At 50.2% G+C, this 26,780-nt stretch overlaps 1 protein-coding gene across 1 annotated transcript in view; it reads left to right on the top strand.

The window, feature by feature from the left end:
* Positions 1 to 26,470, top strand: part of CUX1 (cut like homeobox 1) — a 263,475-nt gene extending 237,005 nt beyond the window's left edge. The window contains exons 15-23 of the mRNA XM_065647494.1: positions 14,857 to 14,993; positions 15,453 to 15,519; positions 16,954 to 17,066; positions 17,648 to 17,764; positions 20,147 to 20,230; positions 20,618 to 20,674; positions 22,975 to 23,055; positions 24,312 to 24,376; positions 24,680 to 26,470. Coding sequence (XP_065503566.1) covers positions 14,857 to 14,993; positions 15,453 to 15,519; positions 16,954 to 17,066; positions 17,648 to 17,764; positions 20,147 to 20,230; positions 20,618 to 20,674; positions 22,975 to 23,055; positions 24,312 to 24,376; positions 24,680 to 24,740 — 782 coding nt within the window. The 3' untranslated portion in view covers positions 24,741 to 26,470. The remainder of the gene's footprint in view (positions 1 to 14,856; positions 14,994 to 15,452; positions 15,520 to 16,953; positions 17,067 to 17,647; positions 17,765 to 20,146; positions 20,231 to 20,617; positions 20,675 to 22,974; positions 23,056 to 24,311; positions 24,377 to 24,679) is intronic.
* The last annotated feature ends 310 nt before the right edge of the window (positions 26,471 to 26,780 follow it).

The raw sequence follows: 26,780 nt of genomic DNA, 5'->3' as shown, positions 1-26,780 counted from the left end.
AAAAACAGGGCAGGTTAGAAAAAGAAAAATAAATAAATTTATAAATAAGTAAATGACCGTATATGAAGTATGAGAATACATGAGAAAAAGTAATTCGTTTTGGACACTTCTTTGCACTTAAATCCAACGTAGTTTATTTAAACGGAAATTTCGCAGTAATCTGGACCAGTGCCTTGAGCAAGGATGCAAAGAGATCGGTAATTTTAGCAATTTGTTGCAAACTGAAAGTAAATCGGTGACATTTTAACGTGCAGATGGAGGGCACTATATTTGCTTCATTTGTATCTCTTCCTAAGAAGTGAGGTTCTTGAATTCTCCTCTTTCTTCTTCAGCCGGTGTGCGTATCCCAGGATTTTCTGTCTTAAAGCTGCTGTGTGGGGCTGAGCTGCGAGCGTTTCGTGAAGACTATGGGAACATGGGAGGAGGAGGAGAGGAAAAGTTGGTTCTTAGGTGGGGGCCAGGTTTAATGTTCACCAAAACCACATCAAGTCATTCCCGTGAGTCAGTGACAGTTCTGGCCCTGACGAGACAGGTGGCTTAATAGCCTCATATTCCTAAATTACGCAGGTAAAACAGCTGCAGAGCAGCAATTGGGTTCACTCAGATGCTGGTCTCCTACTTTCCCATTGCACTTTCTGCTGCCCCACTCTTTGAACATCAACATTTTCTTCCTTCGTGTTGCATATACAATCAACTTATCAAAAAAAAAAAAAAAAAAAAAAATTAAAATTCTGTACAAACAAAAGACTTTTTTTCCCAGCAGTTCAGAATCTTGCTGGATGGTTTTAAATTGCAAGGAGAATCACTGGCATGGAAAGCACGAGATCCGAATTTCTGTTCTGGCTCAACCTTCTTAGTTTGAAAAGTGGCTTAGTTGACCCTGTCTCCTTCATATATGTATTTGAGCTCCAAAATGGAGAACTATTATTTCAGCAATTTGTTCTTTCCTCCCCATCTATTTAATGGGATATATTGGCTATGCCACATATAAAATATAGTTAATAATGAACTTTATAGCAAGAAAAGCCGTTTATGCTATGCCAAGGGACTGATTTGTCGCACATGACCAGGTCATGTACTATGCCCTAACCCTATTAATATGCAAGGATAAAAAGTTTTGATGCTCTGACGGTGAAAATTATCCTTTTGGAGAAGGTTAGCGTTAGGCCTGTGCACTTAAGTTTTCAAAAAGCCTTAAAAACAGGTTTGCGAGTGGTGCCATCTCTCTCCTCAGGGATGATTTCTCCCCAGCCAAGTGGTACTGTGGCGTGTTTAATATAAAGTATTAGTTGCAAGGTCATTTTCCAGTTGAAGAAAGTTAGTGACCCTCCTCAGCCAAGGACCGATGGGGGCACCAGACCAGCTTTTCCCAAAACCTGGGCACGCCAGGTCGACCCCAAAGTCCTTGGCTGTCTATGAATCCTCTGTTTTTACAACTGTTTTGTGAACAGAAAAAAAAAAAAAAAAAAAAAATCTGATTCCCGAGCTTGATTTTCGTTGGTATTCACAAACATGTTCTGGCACTAAAGTGCATTGAAAGGAAATGCCTCCTTTTAAAAAAATAATAAGATTGTGGTATTTTTCCTTGTCCAGCTATTCCACAAAGGACCATTGCTGCCGTTTTTCAAGCTTGCTTTACTCGCAGTGATGTTAGTAGATTTTTGCCACAGTTGTGTAGATTTCTGATTATGAAAACTCTTGGTTTCACAGTATCATTTCAGTTTTATGTTTTGAAACAGCCAAGTGCAGATGACGACTGATTTCTTAACCAGAACAAAAATAGTGCAGGAAACAGGACAGAAAAGTAGATGCCTGCGGTCCCCATGATGTCATGTCTTTGACTTTTGTTTGAATTTTAGAGATATTTGTACTACCTAGTACAATGTTCATCCAAAGATCCTTGGAAATGGAGAGTCGTGCCAGGAAATTTCTGCTGTTATGGTGACATACCTGCTTTTTGCATAGTTACTGTGTAATTCTGTGGTAATGTTCATAACAGTGCAATCTCTCTGTTGATAACAAGAAAAACAGCGTTAAGTTGCATTATCCTCTTCTGTCTATGCGGGTAACTAATATGCATTTTTAGGAGTTGTTAAATATATATATGTACATGATTGCGGTATGGAAGAGCCCCTCTGTATATGTCGTACTTAACGTGCTTGGTCTTAACGGTGCAGTAGAATCTACAGCCAAATTCGCGAAATCATTTGGGGCGTAGGTGAGTGCGGGCTTAAAGCCAATATGTATTTTAATGTGCAGAGAATGCCATTTTCCCACTTGTCAGATAAATTCCCTGTTGTAAAGAGGGGATTAACCGTCTGAGAGATCGGAGTGTCTGAGATCCGCGGGTTCAGCTAATGAGGAGGGGGAAGATCACGGTCAGAATACATAAAAATAATTCCAAGGGTCTGAGATGCGCAAAAGCTGAGGGATGTGAATTGAAAGGTCAAACCTTGTCTGCGACATCCTGTAGCAGTTGGCCTGTAGGTTTTGCTTTGATGCGGCTTGCAGCAAGTTAATATGCCAGGTATTTGTACACGCCACGTATACTCTGCTAAATCTATGTACGGGGGGAAGGTGGACAGTAAAGACATGTGCAGCATGATTAAAACAATTGCAGAAACAGCTGATCAGTAAATTAAGCCCAGTATCAAATTAAAACACGTGGTTCATTCTTCAGCTCCCTAAGCTGAAAATTCCAGTATTCTTAGGAATGAGATAGAAATCCTCTATTCTGCAATTCCTCTCAGAAGGTGAACCTCTGTGTTTTCAAGAGAAGAAAGGAAGCTTGGCACTTGACTTGCTCCGAGGTACAATCTTATCTCCAAGTAAATACAAAAAATATTTTCTACAATCAGTCTTTTGATCAGACTTCTCTGGCTTTTGTCAGCTTACATTAGACCCTTAGTGCTATTTTGATGTATTATTTAAATGGGGGTAAGTTATTAGTAGCTTTAAAAGTGTTTCCAAAGTACCTGGTTACCTCTGGATGCTCGTACAGGCTGTACAGGGAGTACGTGAGCATCTAGTTCCTAAAGGAGGCTTGCGGGGAATAAGCAAGATCACATCTGTATCGTACTTTTCTTTTTCCTCGGTCAGGGCTTCCATTTCCTTCTCTCCTCCTCTGGAGAGATGGAGATCACGGATCAGTTTTGTTCTGGGGGGGAAAGATTTTAGTTTAGTGTGAAATTATTTTCAATCAGTCGGCATGTCATCGAAATCCCATATGTTACCGCGTTTCCCATGAAGTGTTTCAGTTTTGCTACTTTCCTACTTAACAATCTTTCTGTACTTGGAAAGCTATGTGCCTTATTGCCTAATCTCTTTGTGGAGAATAATCTAAAGCACAGTGGTCTAGACTGCAGCACTCACAGCCGCTTTTCATTGGGGTGGGAGGAAAGCGAACGCCGACCGAGGGTTCCCGTGCCCGACACGCGTTGCCAACAAGCACTTGAGACCCTGTGCGCTGAGGCTTTGTGCAATAGAAATTGTTTTGCGTTGGGAGGTTTATGTCCCGGCCGCCGAACGCCGGCGAGCGCGAGCTCTGGTGTAGGAGAATTCAGGTCCCTAGGGGGAAAAAAAAAAAAATAATAATAATAATCCCTCTGGGTTGGCTCTGGTTGGGTCTGGGATTGGGAAATCCACCCTCACCCCGCTGCGGTTTTGCTTGTAAGGCTCCGTCTCATCCGCCGCACTCGCAGGTCTGTCACCGTCCGGGAAACACTCGTGGGCTCCAGCCATCGCCAACTTGTCCCCGTGTCCTTTCGTGCCATCACTAACACGTGCCGTCTTCTTTTCCGTGCCCAGAGCTGGGTGGCGAGGCACTGTAAAGTCATTCCGGTCTGAATTTGGGTTCGCAAAGAACAGGCGTTCGCCCGCCGGCATCCTCAGCCCGTACCAGCGCTTGTGTGCTCTCTGTCGAGCTCGCTCTCTCTACAGCATCATAAGGTGAAATATGTAAAGGTGGTTTGTGATTAGGAAAACAATCTAATATTTCCTATTTATGAGATTAATTTTAACAGTTTCTTTTTTTGAGGTTTGTTTTGTGTTTGATGTGAACACAGCAGGAGTATATACATATCCCATAAACAGGTGTTGGAGAAAGTCTGGGCCATCCCGGCGACGGAGCGGGGTGGTGTCGGCTCGCTGGAGTATCCATATCATTCTGCCCCTGTTGTGTTTTCTAGAGCAATCATTTTTTAAAAAAAATATTTTATCTAAATGCCTAATAAATAATATTATTTAAGTAGTTTTAAAATAATTTAGGGCTGAGAATAAGAAGCCTCAGTTGCGAAAGACGAGAGTTAAGATATACAGAGAGAGAAAATACCCTTAGCCTCCTAGAGCCTCTACCGAGAATTTCATGACGATGCAGTGCCCCTTTGTCAGAGTCCATTGCGATTTACTCAAGAGCGTTAATTTAAAATGAGAGACTGGTTTCCTGTGATGTTCATCTTTGTTGGCGTATGTTTGAATTTCTGAATTCAGAGCTGATTTTCTTCTCATTCCAAGTTGGTCAAGGAAAAAAAGAAGCAAACAAGCAAACAAAAATGAGCTTGTGCAGCAGCAACTTTTCCTGGTGTGAACTCTGGGAACTGCGCATTGCGAATCGATCTTTGTCACGGAGGAGCCGTTTAGTTCTCTCGCGGTGTCGAGACACGTTCGGACGGGCTTCCCCTGGCTAGGAGACGGGGGAGCGCCGAGCCGCGTGGAGCAAAATTGAGCAGCGTTGCGCTGGGCACGGCGGCGGCCGGCGGCGGGGGGCGCGCGTCCGTCCGCGCGAGGGGCGGCCCGGGCGCACGGCGCCGCCGCCGCCGCGGATTTGGAAGCAAATTTGCACTTTGCCTCTCGAGGGTGTCCCACTAAAAACCATCCGATGAATTTCCTCACGCGAGGTTCTGTTCCTTCTGGCATAGTCTGAAAAAAAAAAAAAAAACAACAACACAAAAAAGAGCCCTGCGGTGACGATTGGATAACCTCTGCGAAACAAAAAGGTTCCTGTCAGAATACTCTATGCATTTCTGTGTTGAAAAGCATGTTTGACCCTTCCTATTCCAAAAGCGGGGGCACCGCGCGCCCCACTCACTGGAAATGCTGCGAGAATGTCAAACGTACAGATTTGGACGTTAATTCCAAAGCAGATGGAGGCTGGCTGGGGAGGGGGGGAGTGTTGGGGTTTTTTTTAATTGTTTCTCTCATGTCCCTCTTCATTTTTTATTTTTTAATTAAAAAATTAACTCTTTGCATTTGTGCAATAACTACTTGCCATGATAATGGGCAGACCTTTGAAATGCCCCGACTACTAACACAGCACAAGATGAACTCAAACAGAAAGTGGTGTACTTTTTCCTGAGAACTTTTTTTTTTTTTTAATAATAAGCTCAGTTTTTACCCCAGTGTATTGTGGTGTCTTACATTTTTAGCAGTATTTTATATTTTTTCTGTAACGCACTAAGTCTTAGATGTTTTTAGAGCTTGTTTGTTATATTCACAATCACAGATTTAAAAAAAAAAAAAATCCTCACAAAGACCCAATTGACCAAAAAAAAAAAAGTGTCTTTTCTTTCTTTCTTTTTTTTTTTTTTTTTTTTGTACAAGTAGCTTTGAGAAGCCCACATTGTGTTGCTGTGACTCATCTTTTGTAACATTTTATTTCTTGGTATTTGTTTAAACATAAAAGTAAGAGTTTATATGGCTGGCAGTAGCAGGGCAGCGCTCCCTCCGTCAGCAGAATGGCATTGTTTCTTCTGTCTTCGTTTGGTTAGCCATATAATGTTTGTTCTCAGCACTGTACAACGGTCCCTATATGATATGGAGAAGCAATATCACTGTATGAAACTCACACGATGTATTATTATTATTATTATTCACTAGCACCCTAGGTGTGATAATTGAAGTAAATATCTTTTATACAAACACAATTCCGCGTGGGCTGTCTTTATTGAAGGTGAGACCTGAGTCCAAGCAGCAAACATTTACATTGGTGGTTCTGCCTGGGTTTGGTGGGGATGTCTGTTTGTCCAGGGGAGGAAAATTTACTTTTTGTGTCTCAGTTTCTGGGCGAGGGGGGATATTTTCAAGACCTTAAATACTGAAGTGTCAGGTTTCCGAACTGTGTCCTTTTTTCAGTGGAATTCAAGTGTGACGGTTCCTGCTGCAGTCAGCGGGAGGGGGACACCTGGCTTCGTGGACAGAACAGATGTATTTTGGGTCCGAGACTGCAACGGGGATTGTTTTTAGCATGATAACGATATATTAGTTAATTATTAAAAAAATAGAATAAATGCATTGTCTTGAGGTCGAAAGCGCTTTAGATGTAAAAATGAAAATGTAAGAGAGTTTTCCCAGATATTTGGCTCACTGTTTATTTTTACACATACTTTTTATATAAAGATAAATTCCTCTTCTAGTGCCTTATGACATGTTGTTCCTATGAATATACTCCGTATTTACAGAGTCTAGAAGTTGGAAGTTTGGTGTTGGTGAGGAACAGATGTTTTAATCAATCAGCAGAATTCTATTAAAAATAGTAGAATAAAGCTCTAGCTTGAACAATTTCAGGTAGGGCGTGTGAGTGTGTGTACGGGTGTGTTTGCTGTGCTCATTTTTTCAAATTGTGAATTGGCGGGTTTTGTGAGGGACCAACATTTATATTGTCTCCTGCAGTTTATTTCTTACTCTATCTGTTTTTCCTGCCAGGCGTTAAGCCCGTGTTGCGTGCGGCCCCGCAGGCTGAGGTTCCTGTTGAGTAGGGAACGTTCAGCTGGGCACGAGGAGCTTTGGAGGGCCAAGCTGGAAATTTGTTGTCCAAAAATGTCCGTCTGTCTGTGCTGGAGAGCGGGAGTCGGGCTGGGTTCCCTCCCAGTCGTCACTGGGATCCATCCCGCTGGTGTCACACCTGGGGACACTTCACCCAAGTCAGCATTTGCGTTTGGGGGTGGGATGCTCTTCAAAGTGTATTGAAAATGCTATTTCATGCCTTGATTTCTTTACAAATGTGTGTTTTCTGCTTTTGAAATGTTGGCAACAGGTTGTTCCACATGATATAAAGCTTCTAGTTTTGACACTTTTTTTTCCCTAGTTATTGAATGACTGGTCAAACTGCTGCTTGCTATAAATGGTATTACCTTGTATAATTTGACCATGATAATTTTAAGTTTGATGCTAAACATCCACACTTTTAAAGTGTTACGACTCAAGTTGGTTAACTTGTATATTTATAACCTGCGCTTTTCTTTAGGTGCGGTGGTATCGGCACTGAACTAAAATCACATGCGTGATCATGAGCAAAAGCTGCATTATGCTTGTGAAAGCTCAGACCTGGTACTGAAGAAGCCAGAGGGGATTCCTTGTAGCTCAGAAACAGCCAGGATAAAACCAGACTGCCCTGTCAAGCCTGAATCTCCAAAAGTTTATTTTGAGGATGCTAGGAAGGCAACCAGAACCACAAGGACGCATCTCAGAAGTCAGGAGCAGATACTTATGGTCTTCCATGGAGATAGTTGGATCTTCTGTGAGAGCTTTGTTTGGTTGCCCTTCAAAAGGATGCCAAAAATCTCCTTTTCAGAAGGAGAAGTGTACGCTGTGTGTTCCCGTAGACCCTTACTGGTCAGCGCTGGGGCATAGCTCTATCGGGAATTAGATGCTGTAGCAAGGGTGAGGTTTACATAGGAGATACAACAGGCATTTGCTGAATTAATGGGTGAAATCCTTGCTTGTTGCATCCTTGGGTGCAGGAATAAGTCAGCACACGGTGAGCACCCCAGTGCCCAGGTACTGGCCGTGGGCTTGTCCTGCCCCATGTTCACAAGAGGTGGTTTGTTTTTCTGTGGGAAGTGCGGGGGATTTTTTCACGTGGCATCTTGTTCCCACCGGGCGAGAGCATCCTGTGAGCAGCTGACGTGGCGCTTTTGGGCCCCACTTCTTTCCCTTTCAAAACGTGATCATTTTCTTCTAAGTATTCCTGTTTTAATAGAAGTGGTGAAGAAATGGTGTACTTGCCAACAGAGGGCTTCAGAAAACATGATTTGATTACAGTACAGCATTTTATTTTCTTTTTGCTCCAAGCTATGGGAAGCTGATAAGAAAATTCAAACTGTTTTCTTGAACTCTTCCTACTTACCCATGTAATTATCTTGGTATCCTTGGAAATAATCCATTCTTCTATGAAACCTCTATCCTTACAGGGAGAATTTATTAAGCAGTGCTGTGTTTCTTTGCTGGGGGCTGTTTATTTTGGAGTGGCTGAGCCAGGAGGAAAGGGAAGGAGAAATCCTTCAAACCTTCCCTTCCCAGCGGGCCCTCAAAACGTGAAAAGAAAAGGGGGGAAAGGAGGGGAGGGAGCGGAAATTTTGCCTGCGCCTCCTGGCAGAGAAAGCCAGAGAGCTGTGGGGTGGGCAGACTTCTTGCTGTGATTCGGGAGCTCCTTTTGCTCTTCCCCAAGGCCACTTTCATGGATTTATCTGATGAAAAGGGCTGCAGGAGACGCGAAGAAGGATGCCCATGTAATGAGCATGGCAGCGGAGATGAGGAGCTCTTTGCCCTGTGCTCCCAACCCTTTGGTACTTAGGCAGATGAAGCCTCAGCATTTGTCCTCAGCATGTTGAATGTGATCTGCTCTCTACTGTCCCTCTTTTTTCTTGTCTTTTTGATGGCACACAAAAGTTCTTGCTGCCTTCGCTGGTGCCAGTCCCAGCCCTTGCTGTCTAGGACTGCACATCTGCTGCATAACATCCCTGCAGGATGTCCCTGACGGTTCTTGACGTCTTCTCTTACAGCCTCTATATCTGCAGAGCAACCTCACCACTTCATTCTTGGAGCTTTTGCAGGGCTGGTAAAGACGAGGTGGTAGTGCCAGGAGGTGGAGATGGCTTTTAGAGATGTCGTCATTCCTTTCTTTTCGCCATCTGCTTTATTTTTTTCGCCCTTTTAGAAAGCTTGCAGAAAGTCTGATCAGAGAGCAATCTTGTGGCAGGTGCAGAGGTGATGAACAAGGGCGGCCGGATACTAACATAGTCCAGGCATTTTGGACACTCAGGTGCTCTTAGAGCTGACTGACCTTTCCTCCCTCTCTGGAGATCTCTGGAGAGGTTGCTTTAAAATGTCCCAAAAGCCCAGTTCTCGTGTGACTTCTGTAGTGTTGGTGGGATCTCTGGAGCACTTGATCTCCAATATCTTTATTCGCTCTGGTGAGATCCTTGGAAGAATACACCAGCCTTTGGGTGATGGAGATGTTTCTTCATGGCTTTGTGCGAGGTGAAGTGGACCTGGGAGATGGCTCGGCGGGGCTTCTGTGCTACAACCTGCTCTTCAGACTTTGCCTCTGAACAGATTTGCACCACAGGGGACTCTGCTAGATTTGAGAGACGGGGCTCTGATGCCTTGTAGCAAAGAAATGTTAAATCATTCCCTTCTGCCATGTCCTGTTTCTCAGCCTACTGACAGCTCACAGCAACGGCGGCCCCAAGGAAAGGGCTTTGCACCAAGTTAAGACAGACCGAATGACTCCCACACAACTCTGGGCCACGCAGAAATGTTGTCCCACTCTGAAAAGGTCAAGGCAGAACTAGAATCGTTGAGATGTACAACACCAAAAGGCTTTTGACAACCTTTCTGTTGTGGGAGGGATTTTGGCTCAAATCTTTCTTCCTTGACTTCTTCATAAACCAAAAAGAGGGCAGAGAAAAGTCACCTGGTTCAACCGGGACTCAATCTGCAGCATCTGGACAGCATGTCCCTCATCCCTTCAGCACAGAGTCATCTCCCTTTGATTCTCCTGGAAGGGGAGCAGGACTTTGGGCAATAACATTACTGCGTTTTTCAGACATCCTTGAAAGCTAAAGGCCAAGTATTTCAAGAACCTGAAATTGTGCCTTAATTTATGTACAAACCTGGGAGCTCTGGAATCGGGTAGAACCGGAGGTGAGACTTTGTTGGCTTGAAAAGGCTCACGGGAGAGAGATGTCAAAAAAGCCTGAGCGCGTATTGCTGGCTGGGGAAGAACAGCCGTTTCAACTTCTAAGTAACTGTCCACAGCAACCCGGTCATTAACTGGAGCGGCCCAACATGGGGAACAGTGAACAAGCTGGAAAAATCAAAGGACTCGTGGAAAACCCAGTTTCCTGCTTCTTCCCTTGGCTCCCGCTCCTCGTCTGGCGTGCTCAGACACCAGTGTTTGTGTTGAGTGAGTCTCCAGCTTTGTGTCTGGGTTTCTCAGCCTTCATGTCAAGGTACTCCAAGATTTAGTTATCTCACCATCATCTTCCTTCCAGTCAGTAAAACAGTCTCAGAACCTTTGAAGCAGTGGGTTTCAATGCACTTTGGTTGACTTCTGAGAGGATAGTTTTTCAAAGAAAGCTCCTAGCATGCCACATCTCTTCTTGTTTTCTTATTTTTCTACTGTTACGTAAATCCAAGGACGCCAGACAGTAACGGAGGCAGATTAAAAAGTTACCATAAGGCAAATCAGGGTGTGAACTTGCAGAGCATCAGCTAATTTGCAGTAAGTGCCCATGCGTGTGCTCCTACCCTGCAGATCCCTTCAGCAATACCACTTACCTCTCGTTTCCTTCGGGCTCAGAGGATGCACATGAGCAGTTACTCCAGTCTCCTGGATGTATAGCAAGTTACAGCCTATCTTACCCCAAGGTGATTTATTCATCTGTCTGTAGCCTCAGTAATCAAGCCACCATCTTATGGAAAGATCGCCTCGCATTTATTTATGTCTGGCCTTATAACTTCAAGCTAAGTTGCTAGTATGTCTTAATTTTCTCCATCTGTGAAAACAGATGCTGTTTATTTTGGATGATTTGCCAAGGGAGTCCGATTGCCGGGGCTCGTTGCCGGAGTCCAAGCCGCTGCTGCTCCGTGGCAGCGCTGGGCTCGCTGCCTCGCAGCCGACGAGCTCTGACATCTGCGGGGCTCGGAGCTCCCCGCAAACGCGCCCGCGGAGCCTCAGGCTCCAGGACTTTTTTCCCTTGATATTCACTATAAGGATTTTAACTTGCAGCTTTGGAAGAGTGTGAGACTGACGGTGCTACACACAATGAAAGAAGTGTGAGATTCAGCTGAATCTTTTATTCTCCATTTAGGACCGTTTTGCTTCCCCTCTGCGTGAGGCACCTCCGTGTCTCACCGCGTGGCCTGTCCGCACAGACACTGCACATTTTTTCAGAAACAGGCGTCTCTTGGCAATGTCACCTGTGGCTGTGCTCCTCACACGATGGTTTGGAGCTACGCTTAGATTTCCCAGAACAGACATCTTCTTTACAGCATCCTCTTCCTAACCACTCACTCAGTTTGGGGCAGGAATGCGATGCTTGTTCAAGAGCCTCACCAACGTCGTTCTACCTGCTGGGTGACCGGTCTTTTGCAAAGTGGTTGGTTCCTCGCAGAGGGCCTGATCACCCTCCCCGCTCGCGCTGGGTGTTTCATCAGGCCACTTGTTTAGTGATACCGAGAAGACTTGAAGGTTTGATCGGTCACACGGGGCGCGTGGGAAGAGGCTGGTAGCCGATGGGTGTCCTGAAAGGTGTTTCTCTTCAAGCCCACGATTCCCCAGGAGGGTCGGGCTGGGGTGTTGAGGTGGAGACCAAGTTCAGCTGTTGGCAGCCAAGTTCAGCGGTTGTGCAGGGACTCGCTTGTCACCCCGTGTTTGTTGCAAAGTGATTCTGCCAAACTCCTGGAAACCTATTCACAGAAGCTTTTTCTAACGACGGGTGTGTTATTGGCCAGATAGGCCAGATGAAAGCTCAGCGATTTAGGATCAGTGTCGTGGGGAATTTGGACTAAGAAAACCCTCGTCAAGAAGGAGAGTTCACCCAGCCAGCAGCTCTCCAGGGACCTCACAAGTGCCCCAGGCAAAACTCTGTATTCCAGCTCCCATCTGCTCTGCCACCTTCCCGAGGACTCCCTGGAAAGCAGGAGGTGTTTTTCAGTAATACCCCAGTCTCAGTTCGTTGTTTTCTGTGTTATCAGCTGGAGCCGACAAGATAAAACCAGCCCTGCCTGTGCCGAGCAGCTCTGCGGTGTGGGACCAGGCAGGGCAGGTGAATTCTGCCAGCGTTCCGTTGCTCGGTTGCTGCATTTCATCACTTTTCTCCATAAGGTGATGGCAATGTCAGGCCCATTTCTCCTTTGCCTCAAAAATCAGGAACGGCAGAGTTTGAGGCTAAAGATACTTGAGTTTAAAATTCTTGGTTTAAAATCCAAATTTCCCCCGGGGTTCACCTTCTTTCTCCCATTATCTTCCGCAGCACCTCTCCACCTTCCGCGGCTTTTGAGGTATTTGCACATCTGAAGGGTCAGGGCGGAGGGCTCTCCAGCACAGCGGCTCGGAGGAGACAAAGGCAGATTTTCTTTTGCTGGATCTCAAGGCTTGAACTGACCTGCCTGGGAGGGCGTCCACCCGCTGCTGGGGGCGAGGGGTCGCTGGCAGAGAAGTGATGAGCTCGCGGGTGGCCGCTGCCGCTTTGAAAAAAGAAAGTTATGATTAAAAAAAGAAAGAAGAAACCCACCAAAAAACAACTGCGGAAAGAGATACTGAAGGGGAGATGAGAGAGAAGCTCCGTGCACTTGGGTCGCTTTCAGTGTTAGGCATGGTTTTCGTGGACCGTTTGTAGAAGACTGGCCAGCGCTGAGGCGGTAAAACCCAATGGAGAAATAATGTGGCTTTCTTTAAAACTGGGAGATGTGTTCCTTTGCTGGCCCTTTTTCTCCTGTGAAAAACTCAGCCCAGGTAACTCAAAAGCAAAAATTTAAAAAGTCATTTAAGAGAGAAACTCGGGAGCTGGGATGCGGGGCTCAGATCTCCTTCAGCAGGATGCCCAAGCTCGGTTCTGCAGAGGTTTTTTGGGCAGGACGGGAGGCGGGGGACGTGTCCTGGCCACGGCGCAGCCGGCAGCAGCACCCGGCCCTTTGCACGGTGACCAGGGCTGCCTTGTGCAGAGCTGGGCCCCACAGCCCGTTTGGCTAGTAATAGCTTCCCAATTACATTTTAATGCAATTTAAAGAGACAGCCAATTAAATAATTAACCGTAGGGAAGAGGTTTTCTTCTTTCCAAATCTTGTTAGTGCAAATATTTTTGCATCAGGCCACCCATGTTTCAGGAGCAGGCAGTGATTCCCCATTTCTTGAGAAACACTGACCTCCAGTGGGACTGCTCCTTATCGCAACTGCTCCTGGCTCTCCTGAGCCTTTTATTTGGGGCCTATAAAATGCAAATAGGCAGAGGAAAGAAAATAAATCCATGCATTGTGTCTGAAGCACGTGTCACCTCCCTTTCCCTGCAGGCAGGCTTCTTCCCTTATGAATAACATAGGAATTGCAGTTCTGACAAAAAGGGGAGAATTTGCAGCAGCAAAGCCCCTGCTTCATGGGAAAGCAGCGTTGGCTTCGGGCATGACTTGGTTTGAGCCCTCATTGCTGCTGCTCGGAGTCCAACCCTCCTGGCCAGGCTCTGCAGGGCATCGAGCCCCGTGCATGATCCCAATCCGCAGCCACCTTTGGGGCGTGTGGGGCAGCTCCCAGCCCAGCAGGGCTGGGGGAGCCGGAATGGAGCTGCACTCGCTCTGCACCTCTCGTCTGCAGTCTTCCGAGCGGGCAGGAGACCCCACGGGCACAACGGGCTGCCCTCGCATCCCCCCGCACGGCTGCTTCCCAGGCAGAACTTTGCACTTCTTGCTCCCTGGCTGTTGATAAATGAGGATTTTTTTTGCCTTCCAGCTGTCTGGAATTCAAGGGAGTAATTACAACGGGAATTATCAGGGAGGGACTGGAGCAGCTGGGACCTGAGCTTTCACCCACCTGGAAATCCAGGCACAGAGGGATGTATCCTGCATCCCTGCAGCAGGGAGCTGCAAAACGCAGGGGCTGAACCTTGAGCTGAGCAGGATTTTTCAGCCCGGCAGAGGCCCAGACGTTGCTGGCAATGGGGGAGAAAAGGTGAAACAAGTAGATTTCTGCTGCAGGACGTGGCTCTTGCTGACGCTCTGTGTTTCAGGATGGATTTGCAAACCGAGGAGAGAGCTCGCCCCGCGGTGCTGGTCCTGTGCCGCTCGCTGTAGCTGCATTTTGGCCCCGGCGCGTCTCTCTGTTGCTTCACATCTGGGCCGGGGTTATACGAGGGGAACGAGAGGCTTTTGTTTTGCTCCTGGAGCATTCCAGCAAGCGCCTGTTGTGGTTTAGGGCGTGGGTTTTGCTCTGGGGAGGGCAACTGGAAAGAAGGCTCGTTTGTTGAAAATTGGCTGAGAGGGGATGCCGGGGGCTGCGCAGCCTCTCCCAGCACCGGGGGGCAGGATTGGTCCCACCTGAGCCCCTCCTGGGAGATGTCCCCCACCCCAATCCAACCCCCCACAGCAGCCGTCCGCCCAGTACATGCCTGTCCCAGACCTGTGGCCCAGAGCCCACGTCCGTCACACCTTTTCTGTGCAAACCAGACCCGGGGATCAGTTTGGGGGCGCATCTCTCTGCAGGTCCCCCCCACTCTGCCCAAACAAGGTGCTGCCAGGTACTCCTCGGTCACCAAAAAAATTTTGCTGATGCATTTGAAGCAGCCGTGCCGGTGCAAGCAGCGGACGCCTCGCGTTGCCGCCAGCACTGGGATGTGACACTGGTCCTGCCTGGGGACAGCTGCCCGCCCTGGGACATCACCCAGCTGGGCTGGACCCCTGGTCACTTCTCCCTGGAGCAGAGCAGGAGTTGCTGGCAGGGTCCCAGAAATAAGGAAAAAACAGGGTTGCTGCATGTGAGTTGGCTTTAGTGCTCCAGGTGGGGATTTCTTGCATTTTGGTGCCCCCTTGGCCCAAAATTCAGGGTTTGGGCCACCCCTGGGTGACGGCCCCGTCTCTGTTTTCCAGTGCGCTGTGCGGAGCTGCAGATCCAGCTGACGGAGGCCGTGTCCACGCTGGCCGGCCAAAAGGAGCTCGTGGCCAAGCTGGAGCACGACCTCAGCACCATCCAAGCCCTGTCCGCCGTGCATCGCCCGGACGCGGAGGTAACGCCCAGCAGCGGGCGGGGAGCACTCAAAGTGGCCCCAGGGGTTGATCGTCACTGATGGAGGAGCCGATGGCAGCTGGGGGTTGTCTTATTATTACCTCCTCTTTTTTTTTTTTCTTTTAATTATTTTTTTCGCTCCTTTTTCTTTCTCGTGACGCACCCAGCAGAGAGTTGCATCGTGCCTATGCAATGGGATGGTGGTGGCACGGGGTGGGTGATGGCGGTGGCATCTAGGGACCATGCAGCCCTTCTCCTTCCCAGTAAAAGGGTGGGATTTGAGTGCTGAACACCAGCTTCTCCATGTTGTCTCAGGCAAATCCTTGCAGAGTGCCTTTTTGGCAGCGATGCTTCCGACAAGGCTGTGGGTGCCAGGGCAGCAGCAGGACCCAGGAGGGGTTTGCTTGACCAGGCACCTTCAGACAGGGGGGAAACAATTGCTTTTGCTTTGGCTGTTCAGGGTGCGGCCGTCCCCAGCCTGGAGAAGATACCTGAGCCCATCAAGGAGGCCACGGCGCTGTTCTACGGTGAGAGGAGGGGCTGTGCCCTGAGGTGCTGGCAGGGACATCCCGGTGGCGTGGGCAGGGTGGTCACCTCTCTGGGGACAGTGGCATGAGGATGCTCCTAAGCAGGCGCAGGCGTCGCCTGCTCAGCGTGTCCTCCCCTGGGACCAGGGATGGGTTTTTGGTGCTGGGTTTGCTGGTCCTGCAGCCGCTCACAGCGGGCACGCGCCGGGCCCGGCTCCGTGCTGAGCTGGTGAGCCCAGACTGAACCAAACACCCTGCGCTTAACTCCTGCCCTTCCCACACCAAACCCCCTCCACAGCCAACCAGCTAAATATTTCCTTTACGTTGGCTCCTGCGCCGAGGTCTGGAAGAGAAAATGAATCAAACAAATAACAACACTTGGCTCCTCTGGAAGAAAACCCACTTCCTTTCCTTTTTAGGTTTTTTTGTTGTTGTTTTCTGTTTTGAAAGGTTTTGAAAACACACGATAAACAATACCACAGCAACAGTCCCACCAAGCCAAACAACCTGCAGCCACCCATCCTGCGCTATGAATAGCTCCTCTGTGCAGCCGGTTGAGTCATGGCCCTGGGGACCTTTTGCTCCTCGGCCACCGACGCGGGGAGGGATGGCTGCAGCCCCCCCAGCACCTGCACACCCCAATCGTGGGGAGCAGCCGCGTGAGGCACCCAAAAGTGGGGTTCCTGGGCACAGCAAGCTGGTGATGGCTGTGGGCGATCAGCCTCTGCTTTGCTGGGGTGGCTGCAAGAGGAGAAAGTACAAAATGGGGCTTACTGTTTTGTGAGGAGGGAAAGGAGGGAGAAGCGTACGTGGATGGAGGGGATGGCTGTGGCACCAGGTCTGTTCTTAGGGCTATGGCTGCTGCAGAAGCTACAGAGAAGGGTCTGGCAGGGACTGGGAGGACTGGGGTCATGGGAAGGCAGCCATGGGTTGCCCCAAATAATGCAATTGGTTGTCCCTGGGGAGTGAACCTGTCCATTCCCAGGATAAGCTCCATAAAATGAAAAAAAAAAAAAAAAGCATTAAAAACGAGTCCATGTTGTAATAGCTGTGCATGGGAGTTTCTCTGCCTGGGTGCCCCACGTTCCCACGGTGTTGGCCGGGGGACCTCCAGCAGCTCCGCTGGCTTCGGGGTGGGTGGTGGGCGTCTGCCGGGTCGTAATGGCAGGAACATGTGCCAGGGGAGGGGCAGCTGGACATGAGGAAAAGGTTCTTCACCCAGAGGTGCTGGACACTGGAACAGGCTCCCCAGGGAGGTGTCACGGCCCCAACCTGACAGTGTTCAAGAAGAGACTGGACAACGTCCTCAGACACACGGGGTGAACTGTGGGGTGTCCTGTGCGGGGGCAGGAGTTGGACTCGGCGATCCTTGTGGGTCCCTTCCAACTGAAGACATTCTATGATTCTGTGTCTCATGCCGAGCCTTGTCCGCAGGTCACTCGCCGTCCCCCGGCACGTCGTTCCCCGAGGGGCAGGTGGACTCGCTCCTCTCCATCATCTCCAGCCAGAGGGAACGTTTCCGGGCCAGGAACCAGGAGCTGGAGGGGGTACGCTGGGTGGGGAGGGCGGCTGCAGGACCTGCAGCCTGGAGCTGGCTGCTTTAGTGTCCTACAGGGAGTTTAATATCAGCGCCACTGCAAACAAGAGAAGAATGTAATATATTCTGCTGTTAGCAGGACCAAAGCCTGCCCCAGCCCATCGGCGCTGCTCCAGTTCAAGGACAGATCTAAATCCCCATCGCCGTGCGGGTGTGCTTGGCCGTCTGGCGCAGCGTTTGGGTGCACACAGGGAATGTGGTTTAGAGTAAAAACCTAATAGCTCTGCAAATTGAAGTACAGCTCAAAACGACCTCTTCAGAGCCAGGAGGTTGGTTTTGCATCTCCCGTGGGGGCCGGGTCTCAGCCCAGAGCCACCCACAGCCATCGCGGCTGCCCCAGCCCATATCCAGCCATGGAGGGGTCGGGTTCGTTAATGGTTCAGTTCTGGGGGTCCTGTTCAGCGGCAGCTGCAACAGTTTTAATTTGGGAGCAATTTTAATTTAAAGCCGGGGTATTTTTAATTACTGAGAGGGTACTGAACCCCAGCTGCCCCCATCCTTGCTGCTAATGGCCCCTGTGCCCCCGTGCAGGAGAACCGCATGATGCAGCACACGGTGCAGGCTCTGCAGAGCGAGCTGGACAACCTGAGAGCTGACAACATCAAGCTCTATGAGAAGATCAAGTTCCTCCAGAGCTACCCCGGCCGGGTGAGTGGCTGGCTGTCTGTCTGTCCTCCAGCTGGGTTCATATGGACAAACAGACCCCAAACACAGACCGTTGCCCTCCGTGTACAAGAGCAATGGGGAAACTGCACGTTACTCGCATGCACCTTGCATGAAAGTTGGAAAATGGGAGGTAATTGGGGCCAGTGCTCTGCCTAGAGGAGCAATGGTCGATTTGAACTGTGCTGAGGGGTGTCTGGCATCTTTAATGCCAGAAGCTCAAATTTCCTCCCTGAAAAAGCTGCTACAAACCCTTTTGATGCTCACTGCCGGCAGTGCGATGCTCCAGCAGGCAAGTTGCGGATGCTCCTGCCCGACCAGGCAGCAAGCGGTTAAATCGGGACCTCCTGCAATAAATCCCTGCAGTCAGAGCCTGAAAAATAATTCATCTTGTCATACCTATGCGCATTCCCTGCCACCCTGAATTTCTTGTGGCCAGCAGAGAGAGCTGCTTTGCTTCCTGCTCTCCTGGACCAGGGCCCCAAAAGAGCAGAAACAAGCCCAAAACCTTCCCAGTAAACCCAGTAACACCAGGAGGAGGCTGGAGACCTCTCTGGAACCTGCTCTGCTCCTGCCGTGTCCCTGGGAGGTTTCATCCCTGGAAATCCCTGGGGCTTTTGCAAGTGGGTCAGGGTGATGCCTGGGGAGCTTTAAACTGCAGCCGCTTCCTCAGTCAGAGCTGGGCTATCGTGACCTTGAGCTTTCCTGGTCACTGCAAAGTGACAATAACTGGGGAGGGACACGGGTTGAAACACCGGCTCCTTGCCCTGCCTGCCCTGCCATCCTCCAGCTGCTGGCTGGACTGAATCTGTTCTGTTGATGGAGATTTTAATAGCGTTTGGGGATGGGAAACTCCTGCAGCCGTGAAGGACCTTATTTGGTCCTTTTATTTATGTCTCGGTGATGACACTGGGTTGGCCCCCCTGACATTTTTGCCCGTTTCTCCTGCGGAAGATCATATCCATGTTTGTCTGCTGCCACAAGGCAACCCCTGAATGCCATTCACATGACCTAAAGAGCAAAAGCCTTCGACGCAGCAGCACGGGGGATTGCATAATTCACCCCTTAATCGGGCATGTGACACGTTAAAAATAATCATCAAAGATCATTCAATAAGGCCAGGCCGTAGTGAATTCATCGCCCCTAAATCGGGAGCTGGTCTCATCGCTGGCTCCTGGCCGCGCGGTGACCCGGGGATCGGATTGCGGTGTGTAAGGGCATATTTGCTAAAGGTCTGTGTGCCGCGGGGTTTACCCGCCGTGAAACGGGACCAGCGGGCTGGACGAGCAGCAGCACGTAGGAACGGGTCCAGAAAGACCCAGGTAAATGTCAGCATCACCGTGCTGGTGGGGCCGAGCTGGAGAAGACACGGTGCTGGGGACAGGGGGGCTCGTGTCTGTCTCTGGGGCTCGCACCGGACTGTGACTGCGCCTGGTGACGGCACGTGCCATTTCCAGGCTGATTTTGGGTAGAAACAATGTGGAATCTGCACTTCTCGTGTCCTGCAGAGGTAGTGTTGGAGAAAGGAGGAGCAGGGATGTGCAGGATGCAGGAGCATCCTCAGGGCTTGCCGCCAAGGTGGTGCTGCACGAGGGGAACCTCTGTCCCAGGAGGAGTTTAAAACCCAGCCTGTCTGAACTGACCTAAATCTTTCACTCCTTTCAAGGAGTTTCCTTCATTTTCCTTGCCCCGTGCCCAGCTAATAACAGCTGTAGGTTTAAACAGTTACAGGGTGTTCCGAAAAGATGGACCCGATTTCAAAGCAATGTATTTCACAAGGGCAACATCTTACAATTACATGAAAATTTACAAATGGTTTAATGAGGCATTTGGCGGTAGTCATTTGAAACCCTATGCCCTGCCACTTCAAGTGGTAAGAGTTTCGTTCATGGGCAGTTTGTGGTTGCGGAGACACAGTGATTTCAAATTGGGTCCATCTCTTTGGAACACTGTGTTTCCTCCTCCTAAACCACTCTCTCCCTCCTACCTGACCCAGCAGCAGAGGAATTCAGGCCGGGATTTGCATTATCCCAGACATTTCCAGATGAGATCTCTGGGGTGACACAGATGACTATTATCTCATAGAAAGGGCAAAAAAGAGGGGGACATGGGTGTAGTCCCTGTGGAAGAAAAGACTTTGTTAAATAGCCCCTGTAGTGCCGCTCCTTTTTGAAGGTGACGGGTCATGTCAGCCCTGTGGGTCAGCCCTGGGCTGTGCCACTCCATCCTTTGGGGCTCATTTCTTCCAAATGAGCAGCTCGAGGGGGTTTCTGGCCCTGTGCTGGGTGTCCATGTACCACTTGCACGGGGGGACAGGTACCGGCAGCACCGCCGTCCCCCGTTTCTCACCCTCCCTTTGCTCCGCAGGGCGGCAGCAGGGACGACACGGAGCAGCGCTACTCCTCCCAGTACGAAGAGCGCCTGGACCCCTTCTCCTCCTTCAGCAGGAAGGTAGGAGAAGCTTTCGCAGCATGCTACAGTCCGTGAGGAGGCTGCATTTGCTCGGTTTTGGTTTTGCTTGCAGCAGGGTGGTCTGGGTTTGTGAAAGGCAGGGAGCAGCCAGAAAGTGAAACCTCTCGGGGAAATTATTTTGTCACCCAGATGAAATCCAGGGACAGCACTCTGAAAGCACAAAACGCGCTCAAGTGCCTTTCACTTAAAATTTAAAAACGAAAAATAAAAAATAAAATAAGTCATTGTGCCCATGTGATGTTCCCTATGCCTGAGTGTATATGGGGAGCGGGAGCATCCCGGGGCACAGAGCTCCTTCCCTGATTTGCAAACCCTAAATCAGCCCTTTGAGCCTCAAAATCACCTTCTGGTACCGTTTACTTGCAGGAACGCCAGCGCAAGTACCTGAGCCTCAGTCCCTGGGATAAAGCCACGCTGAGCATGGTGAGTGGGCCGCCCCCGGAGGTTTTCAGCACAGCGCCGTGCCGGGGCCACGCTGGGGCTGGCTTTAGGAGAAATCACTTTCCTCCCTTGCCCGTCCCTTCCCCTTTCCCCCGCTCCATCCCACAGCATCCCAGGGGCTCCTGGCCGGAGCGGGTGACCCAGCCCCAGCCCAGCGAGCAATGCCACAGCCCAGGCCAGTGTCAGGGCATGGCCCAGGAGCTTGGGGACAGTGCGTCTCAGAGGATCGCCATGAACCGCTGTCTTCCTTCCAAAAAAGCATCGGGGACAATATCGGGGAGCTGCCCGTGCCTGCGGCAGCAGAGGGTCCTCGCTACTGCTGCCACCGCAGGCTTTGGCTGCCGTCTCTTAGGGATGAATGCTGCTTTCTGAGCTAAAAATGTCGTTATTCAGAAGATCAGACTCATATTTTAATCTGTGACATTGGCAGCAGGCTCAGGTTTGGGCTGAGTTAACCCCTGAGTAGCCAGCAGAACAGAGGTTGATGTGGGACCACTGGTCTGCAACAGCCGCAGAATACAGAAATATCTTGTAATAAAGGCAAAGTCGTCATTTGCATAAAAACCAAGCAAATGCCAACATGAATATGGATTGGGTGGCGTGCCAGCACCACGGAGAATTAATGAAAGGCATTTACAAAAAAACTGACTTAGGGGAGTTATTCCTTGGGAATATTTAAGAACATAATCTTGTTTGTTACAGCAGCCTCCGCCATGGCCATGCATAGCAAAGAAGATTTCAGCCCAGAATTGGTTTGGTGGGAGATCTGTGGGTTTTAATGCCAGCTTTGGAAAGCCTGCGTGGTGGTTTGGGGAATGTGCTTATGTCCGTAATGAATCCCTAGCTTGTACAGCAGGAATAAAAAGTTGCTCTGTAGGAAGGTGGGATCCATCCTTCTAAGTTGCTTTTCTAGGCTGTGGTTACTCCTGACTTTGGGTCTTTTGAAGGGATGCACATGAAGATTTTCCCATCAGGACCCCAGTGTCCTGGGCCAGATGGGCTCAGACATTATCAGGGTCTGGCCGCTGTTCAGTGGCCTCTCCAAAATGAGGGGTTGGAGCAGGACACAGCCCAGCCCTACAGGGTTTCTGGGACCCACTGAGCTCAGACATCACAGAATCATAGAATCATAGAATTTAGGTTGGAAGAGACCCTCAGGATCATAGAGTCCAACCATAAGTAACTGTAGCACTAAACCATGTCCCTAAGAACCACAGTGGGCTGGCACAGGGCTGGCAAAGGTGAAGGGTAAATCTTTCAGGATAGACTTTGCAGAGCCAGAGAAATGGGTAAACCTGCAGACCAGGGCACTGGTGAGGTTTTGAAGATGCTCGAAGAATTTTGTTTGCAGCTGCTCTCCAAAATCCCCCAGGGCAATGTCCATCTGGCAGCCCCTGCTCTGGAGGGGCTTTGCTTTAGCCCGAGCGGTGCCGTGTGCCTTCCCAAGGGCCATCGATGCTCCTCCACCTCGACCTTCCCTTAAATGCAGATATCTGTGACAAGTAGGCAGGGCAGCAGGGCAAGCTGTGGGACCCTGGGGACCTGCCCGGACCACCAGCTCCAGGAACAAGCCTCCCCCACGCAGCAGGAAAGGCTCTTACTGGGGAGAGCAGCTGGAGGTCCAGCACGCAGCTCCCCTCAAATCAATAGCCCAAAAAGTGCCAGGGCGCTTGAGAGGCTGCAGCGTCTGGCTACGAAATTGTCCTCGGCATCATTCGCGGGGGTCCCGCAGCAGGGCTGGGGTGCAGGCAGGGCTGTGTGGCAGAGCCAGCTTTCGGGGACACGGCACAGCGTCTGCTCAGCCGCCCCGCCGAGGGAACACTGCAAATCGCAAGTTCTTTGAGTTCACAAATTAAAAAATCCGTGAGACTTAATTACTGCCGGTGTTTCTCTCCGCAGCGGCGCTGAGCTGCAGGCACTGAGTCAGGGCTGGCGCAGGGGGAGCGGGCAGAGCTGGTGGAGAAAACTGGGGTAAAGGGGCTCAGAACAACCCCCTGAGAGAGTTTTCAGTGGGGGGAACCCCGCAGTTCACAGCCCTGAATTCACCTTGATTTGGGGAATTTCGGGCTGAGAGCATAGGCGCTTGTGGTAGTCACCTTGAAGAGTGGCTGCTCGGAGATGGGCACAGATGGGTGGCAAAGCGTCCCGTCTCGCGTGTTTGCGTAGGGTCCAGCACAAACAGGACCCCTGGGACAGGGTCTCTCCGAGCCTGTGTGTGGGGAGGGCTGGTTTCCACTGACCCCCCCCTTAAAATGGGATTTTCTGTTCTGCTCTTGCTGCAGGGACGGCTCATCCTGTCCAACAAGACAGCTCGTACCGTTGCCTTCTTCTACACCCTGTTCCTGCACTGCCTCGTCTTTCTGGTAAGCACGGGGGCCACAGGGGGATGGGTGCCTCAATAAATGTCAGCAAGCATCCCATCCAGAGGGGATCTTTGCATTTTTAAGATATCGTGCCAAGCGAGTGCATTGCAGCCATACTGGCTCGTCACCAGCTCCGGAGGCGCGGGGCGGCCGGGGGCGCGAGCAGCACGGCTCAGCAGGGACACATACGTGTCATGGTGCAAACTCCTCCTATGTGCTTGCACAGTTTCTGGGAGTTTATTTATCATTTCAGGGGAAAGAAAAAAAAAAAAAATCATCAATAATTAAACGATGAAACAAGATGAAAGAGGAATCAGAACAATATTTCCATCCTCTTCTCAAAGTAAAACCGACTTTGTGTTATTTTGGTGAGGAAAGGAGCAAAGAAAATAAAAAGTTAAACATCATTAAACTTTAAAGCTCTAACAAAAAATAAAAAATCCTGAAATTCATAAATATTACATGGCTGGAATGATCTTACTTCATCTAGACACAAAAGGGCCTGAAATGCAGCACCCAGCGCTGCCTGGGCTGGGCACACACCATGTGTCGGACTGGGGACTGGCCAAACCCGGCTCCTCCATCCCCGGCTGCGATCAAAGTCTTTGTCACTAATCCTGAGAAACAGTGCAACCTTCACCCCTTCCCACCCACTGCCCTCTGCCTGTTGGGATTGCAATTAACCCTAATTTGGAGGCCAGCTGAAGGCTGTTTGTGGAATTAGAGTATTTCCCAGGTGCCAAGATAACAACGGCTCACAAATCCCCAAGGCTTTGATGCACCAGCCTGGGATGGGGGGTTTCTCCCTTTTCCTAAAAGGTCCCGACTCCTTGTGCCACAGCTTTGACATGGAAACCCAGTGGCACAAAGGGAAAAAGGAGCTGAACAAAGACCCTCCTGAAGCCTGTGCCAAAACCACGTCTCCATCCGTGTGCAGCCTTGAGCGCGCCCACCTTGCCCCAAACCACCGCAGCTGCGGCAGCGCCGGACCGGCAAAAATAACCCCTGGGAAAGGTCATCCTGACCTTCCTGAGGGCAACCCCTGAAACACACGCTGGTAACACAGGGCTGTGAAACAGGTTTCACCCAGAGCATGGCTTTAGGTCTCTGCTTGATGCACAAAAGCCACGGGTGCCTGCAGAACGCAGGCAGGGATTTTGCTGTTGGCCGCGGGGACGGGATGGCACAGCGGTGACACAAGCTGCCGTGGGGGCAGGCCGAGGAAAGCAGAGCTGATTGCATTTCTTGTTTTGCAGGTGCTCTACAAAACGGCCTGGAGCGAGAGCGTGGGACGGGACTGCGCTGCGTACTGCGCCAAGAAGTGGGTGTGAGGACAGGCTGGGTCAGCCCGGGCTCGCGAGCATCATCCGCCTCGGTTCGGTGGATGGAGCGCGGTGGTTTGCGGCAGTTGTTTTGGACGCTGCTTGATGCACCTCTGTCCTGGAAATGAGGGTGGTTAATTGGGTTTTAAATCATTAATCCCATGAGGATGGGGGGTGGGAAAGGTGCACGGAGCAAGGCAACCGCCTCTCTTCAGTCAGGTGTTTTCCAAATCCTTTCCACCTCGGCCACCGGAGCGCTTCGGACCTTGCTGTGAGTTAACATGGCTTTGCCTTTTCCCCAGGTACGCCGACCACGTCCACAAGTTCCACGAGAACGGGGACGCGGGTGACATGTGGCAGTGACGGCTGGACACGACCCCGCTGGCGCTGGCTCCCCTTTCGTCCCGCATCAGGATTTGTCCCATCGCTCCCTGCCAACCACTTTTGCTATCGCTTCGCTTGCTGCTTCGTAGGATGGAGGCAATGATCATCCCCCGCTCCCACCCTTGAAAATCAAAAGCCTCAGCTAATGGAGAGTTGTTTTGCAGGACACAGCATTTCCAGCCCTCCCTCCCTCCCTGGAGGAGGCTGCAGTGATGCCCATGTCCTCCTGATGTCCCAGGGAGCTCAGTTTTTACCAAAATACATGGAAAATGCAAGACAAGAGGTACTCCTCTTAGACGTGATCTCTCTTTCCATCCTATTTCAAATCCAGTGCAACACTGAGTGGACTAAATTTAACCAGAAATGGGGGAGAACCAACCTCCTGAATTGCATTTTCAAATGTCGTGATATTTGAGAATTCCTATTTTGCTCCAGTTTATTGAATTGCGAGAAGGCAAGCAGTCCTGCCGGGCTCTGCCAGAGCAAGCGAGACAGCGGCAGATAAAAACCAGCCGTCCTCAACATTGGGGTTGTTCAGCGCGTCGCGTTCTCGCTGCCTCTGGAGTCCCACGAAGCTGTTGCTCAGCTCCGGGCTCCATCTGAAGGGCTTCTGGGGACCTTCTGCAGCTCCTGTTCCCCGACTGCTGAGCACCAGCAGATGCTCTGCTTGAGCTGGAGCCCTGGGCTTGAAAACAGCCCAGCTAGGTCAGACTTAATGAGCGTGAAGGGAGGTGTTGATCAGGACTGATCTCCCAGGGACGCTCTCCTCGCTGAGATGGTTCTGCCAAGCGGTGGTTGCCCTTCTGGGTGCGATGGCTTCACCGAATCCCAGGCAGTACCTGCTTCGGATGGGGCTTTACTTGCCCCATAGTTGATCTGCTCAACATCTGATCCTTGCAGGAAACCACAAGTCAAATGGATGAATTGCTGGTGGCGGGTTTGCTGGGTGATGATTTGGGTTGATTTGGGGAGACAGAGGTGACAGCAGAAGCTCTGATTAAAAAGAGCCAGTCCCGGCACCCCCCATCCCTGCCTTGGCTCACTGTGACCGCATGGTGCAGGAAGATACTAGCTTGTTAGCATGGTCCTCAATTAAAATTCCCCTCCAAAGACAGGAGAATAGTGTTGCTTCCAATTAATATTTCATTGCAGATTCAGATCTGTTCACATTCACGCTGCCGGGAAGCCAGAGCCCCTGACCGAGCGTGCAGGCAGTGATAGGCTTCACATCTGCCACGGGTGGCCCCAGTTTATTTATAGGAGCTGTGGCCCATGGCAAAATGTAAAATACTCATAAAGTGAAAGGAGGGATAAACCCCAAGGGACCAACCTGCACCTGTCCCGCTTGGCGCGGGGGTAAAGCGAGCCGGTCCGGAAGGGAGGCACCGCGGGGCGAGATGCCAGCGGGGACTCGGGGGTGATGCTGCCGTGTGCTGGGGACTTCTTCATACACTGATCGACTTCGGATGTGGAGGACACGAGCTTTTGCTGTCTGAAATCAGTAGCTCAGAAACATGATCCGGGGAAGGCTGGGATGCTTGTTGAGGCTTTGTTTGGAAGGTTAAATTTGCTTTTTTTAGAAGCTGTGTGTGGTGTCTTGGAATTGCAAAACTTCTGCAGCTATTCACACTTGTACTGTTCATAAATGACTTAAAATAGATGTTGAGCTCTGCGGGACAAGTGATAAAATAAACTTAGACATGCATTGACCGGGTTGCTTTTGTGCTTTGCTTCCTTTTTTTTTTTTTTTTTTTGACTTTTAGTATTAAACAACTGAGAAATGTCCTGCTCAAATCCAAGGGCAGAGCGTGCAGCTAATTTTAGAAACCCGTTACAGCAGCTAAAGGCAGTGGTGTCTCGCAGTGCCGGGAAGGGCAAGACCTCCGTCCCCACGTGCCAGAGCCGTTGTCCCGGCTGCCGGTGAACACGGGTGTCCCGCGGGCCGGGCTCCCAGCGAAGGAGGGACCAGAGAGGGACCTGAGCCCGGGCAGCCTCCAAAACCAGAGATATTCTGTATAT

Source organism: Caloenas nicobarica, chromosome 17, assembly GCF_036013445.1.
Source record: "Caloenas nicobarica isolate bCalNic1 chromosome 17, bCalNic1.hap1, whole genome shotgun sequence".
Lineage (NCBI taxonomy): Eukaryota > Metazoa > Chordata > Aves > Columbiformes > Columbidae > Caloenas > Caloenas nicobarica.
The sequence above is the reverse complement of the archived record's forward strand: the minus strand, read 5'-3'. Positions and strand labels throughout refer to the sequence as shown.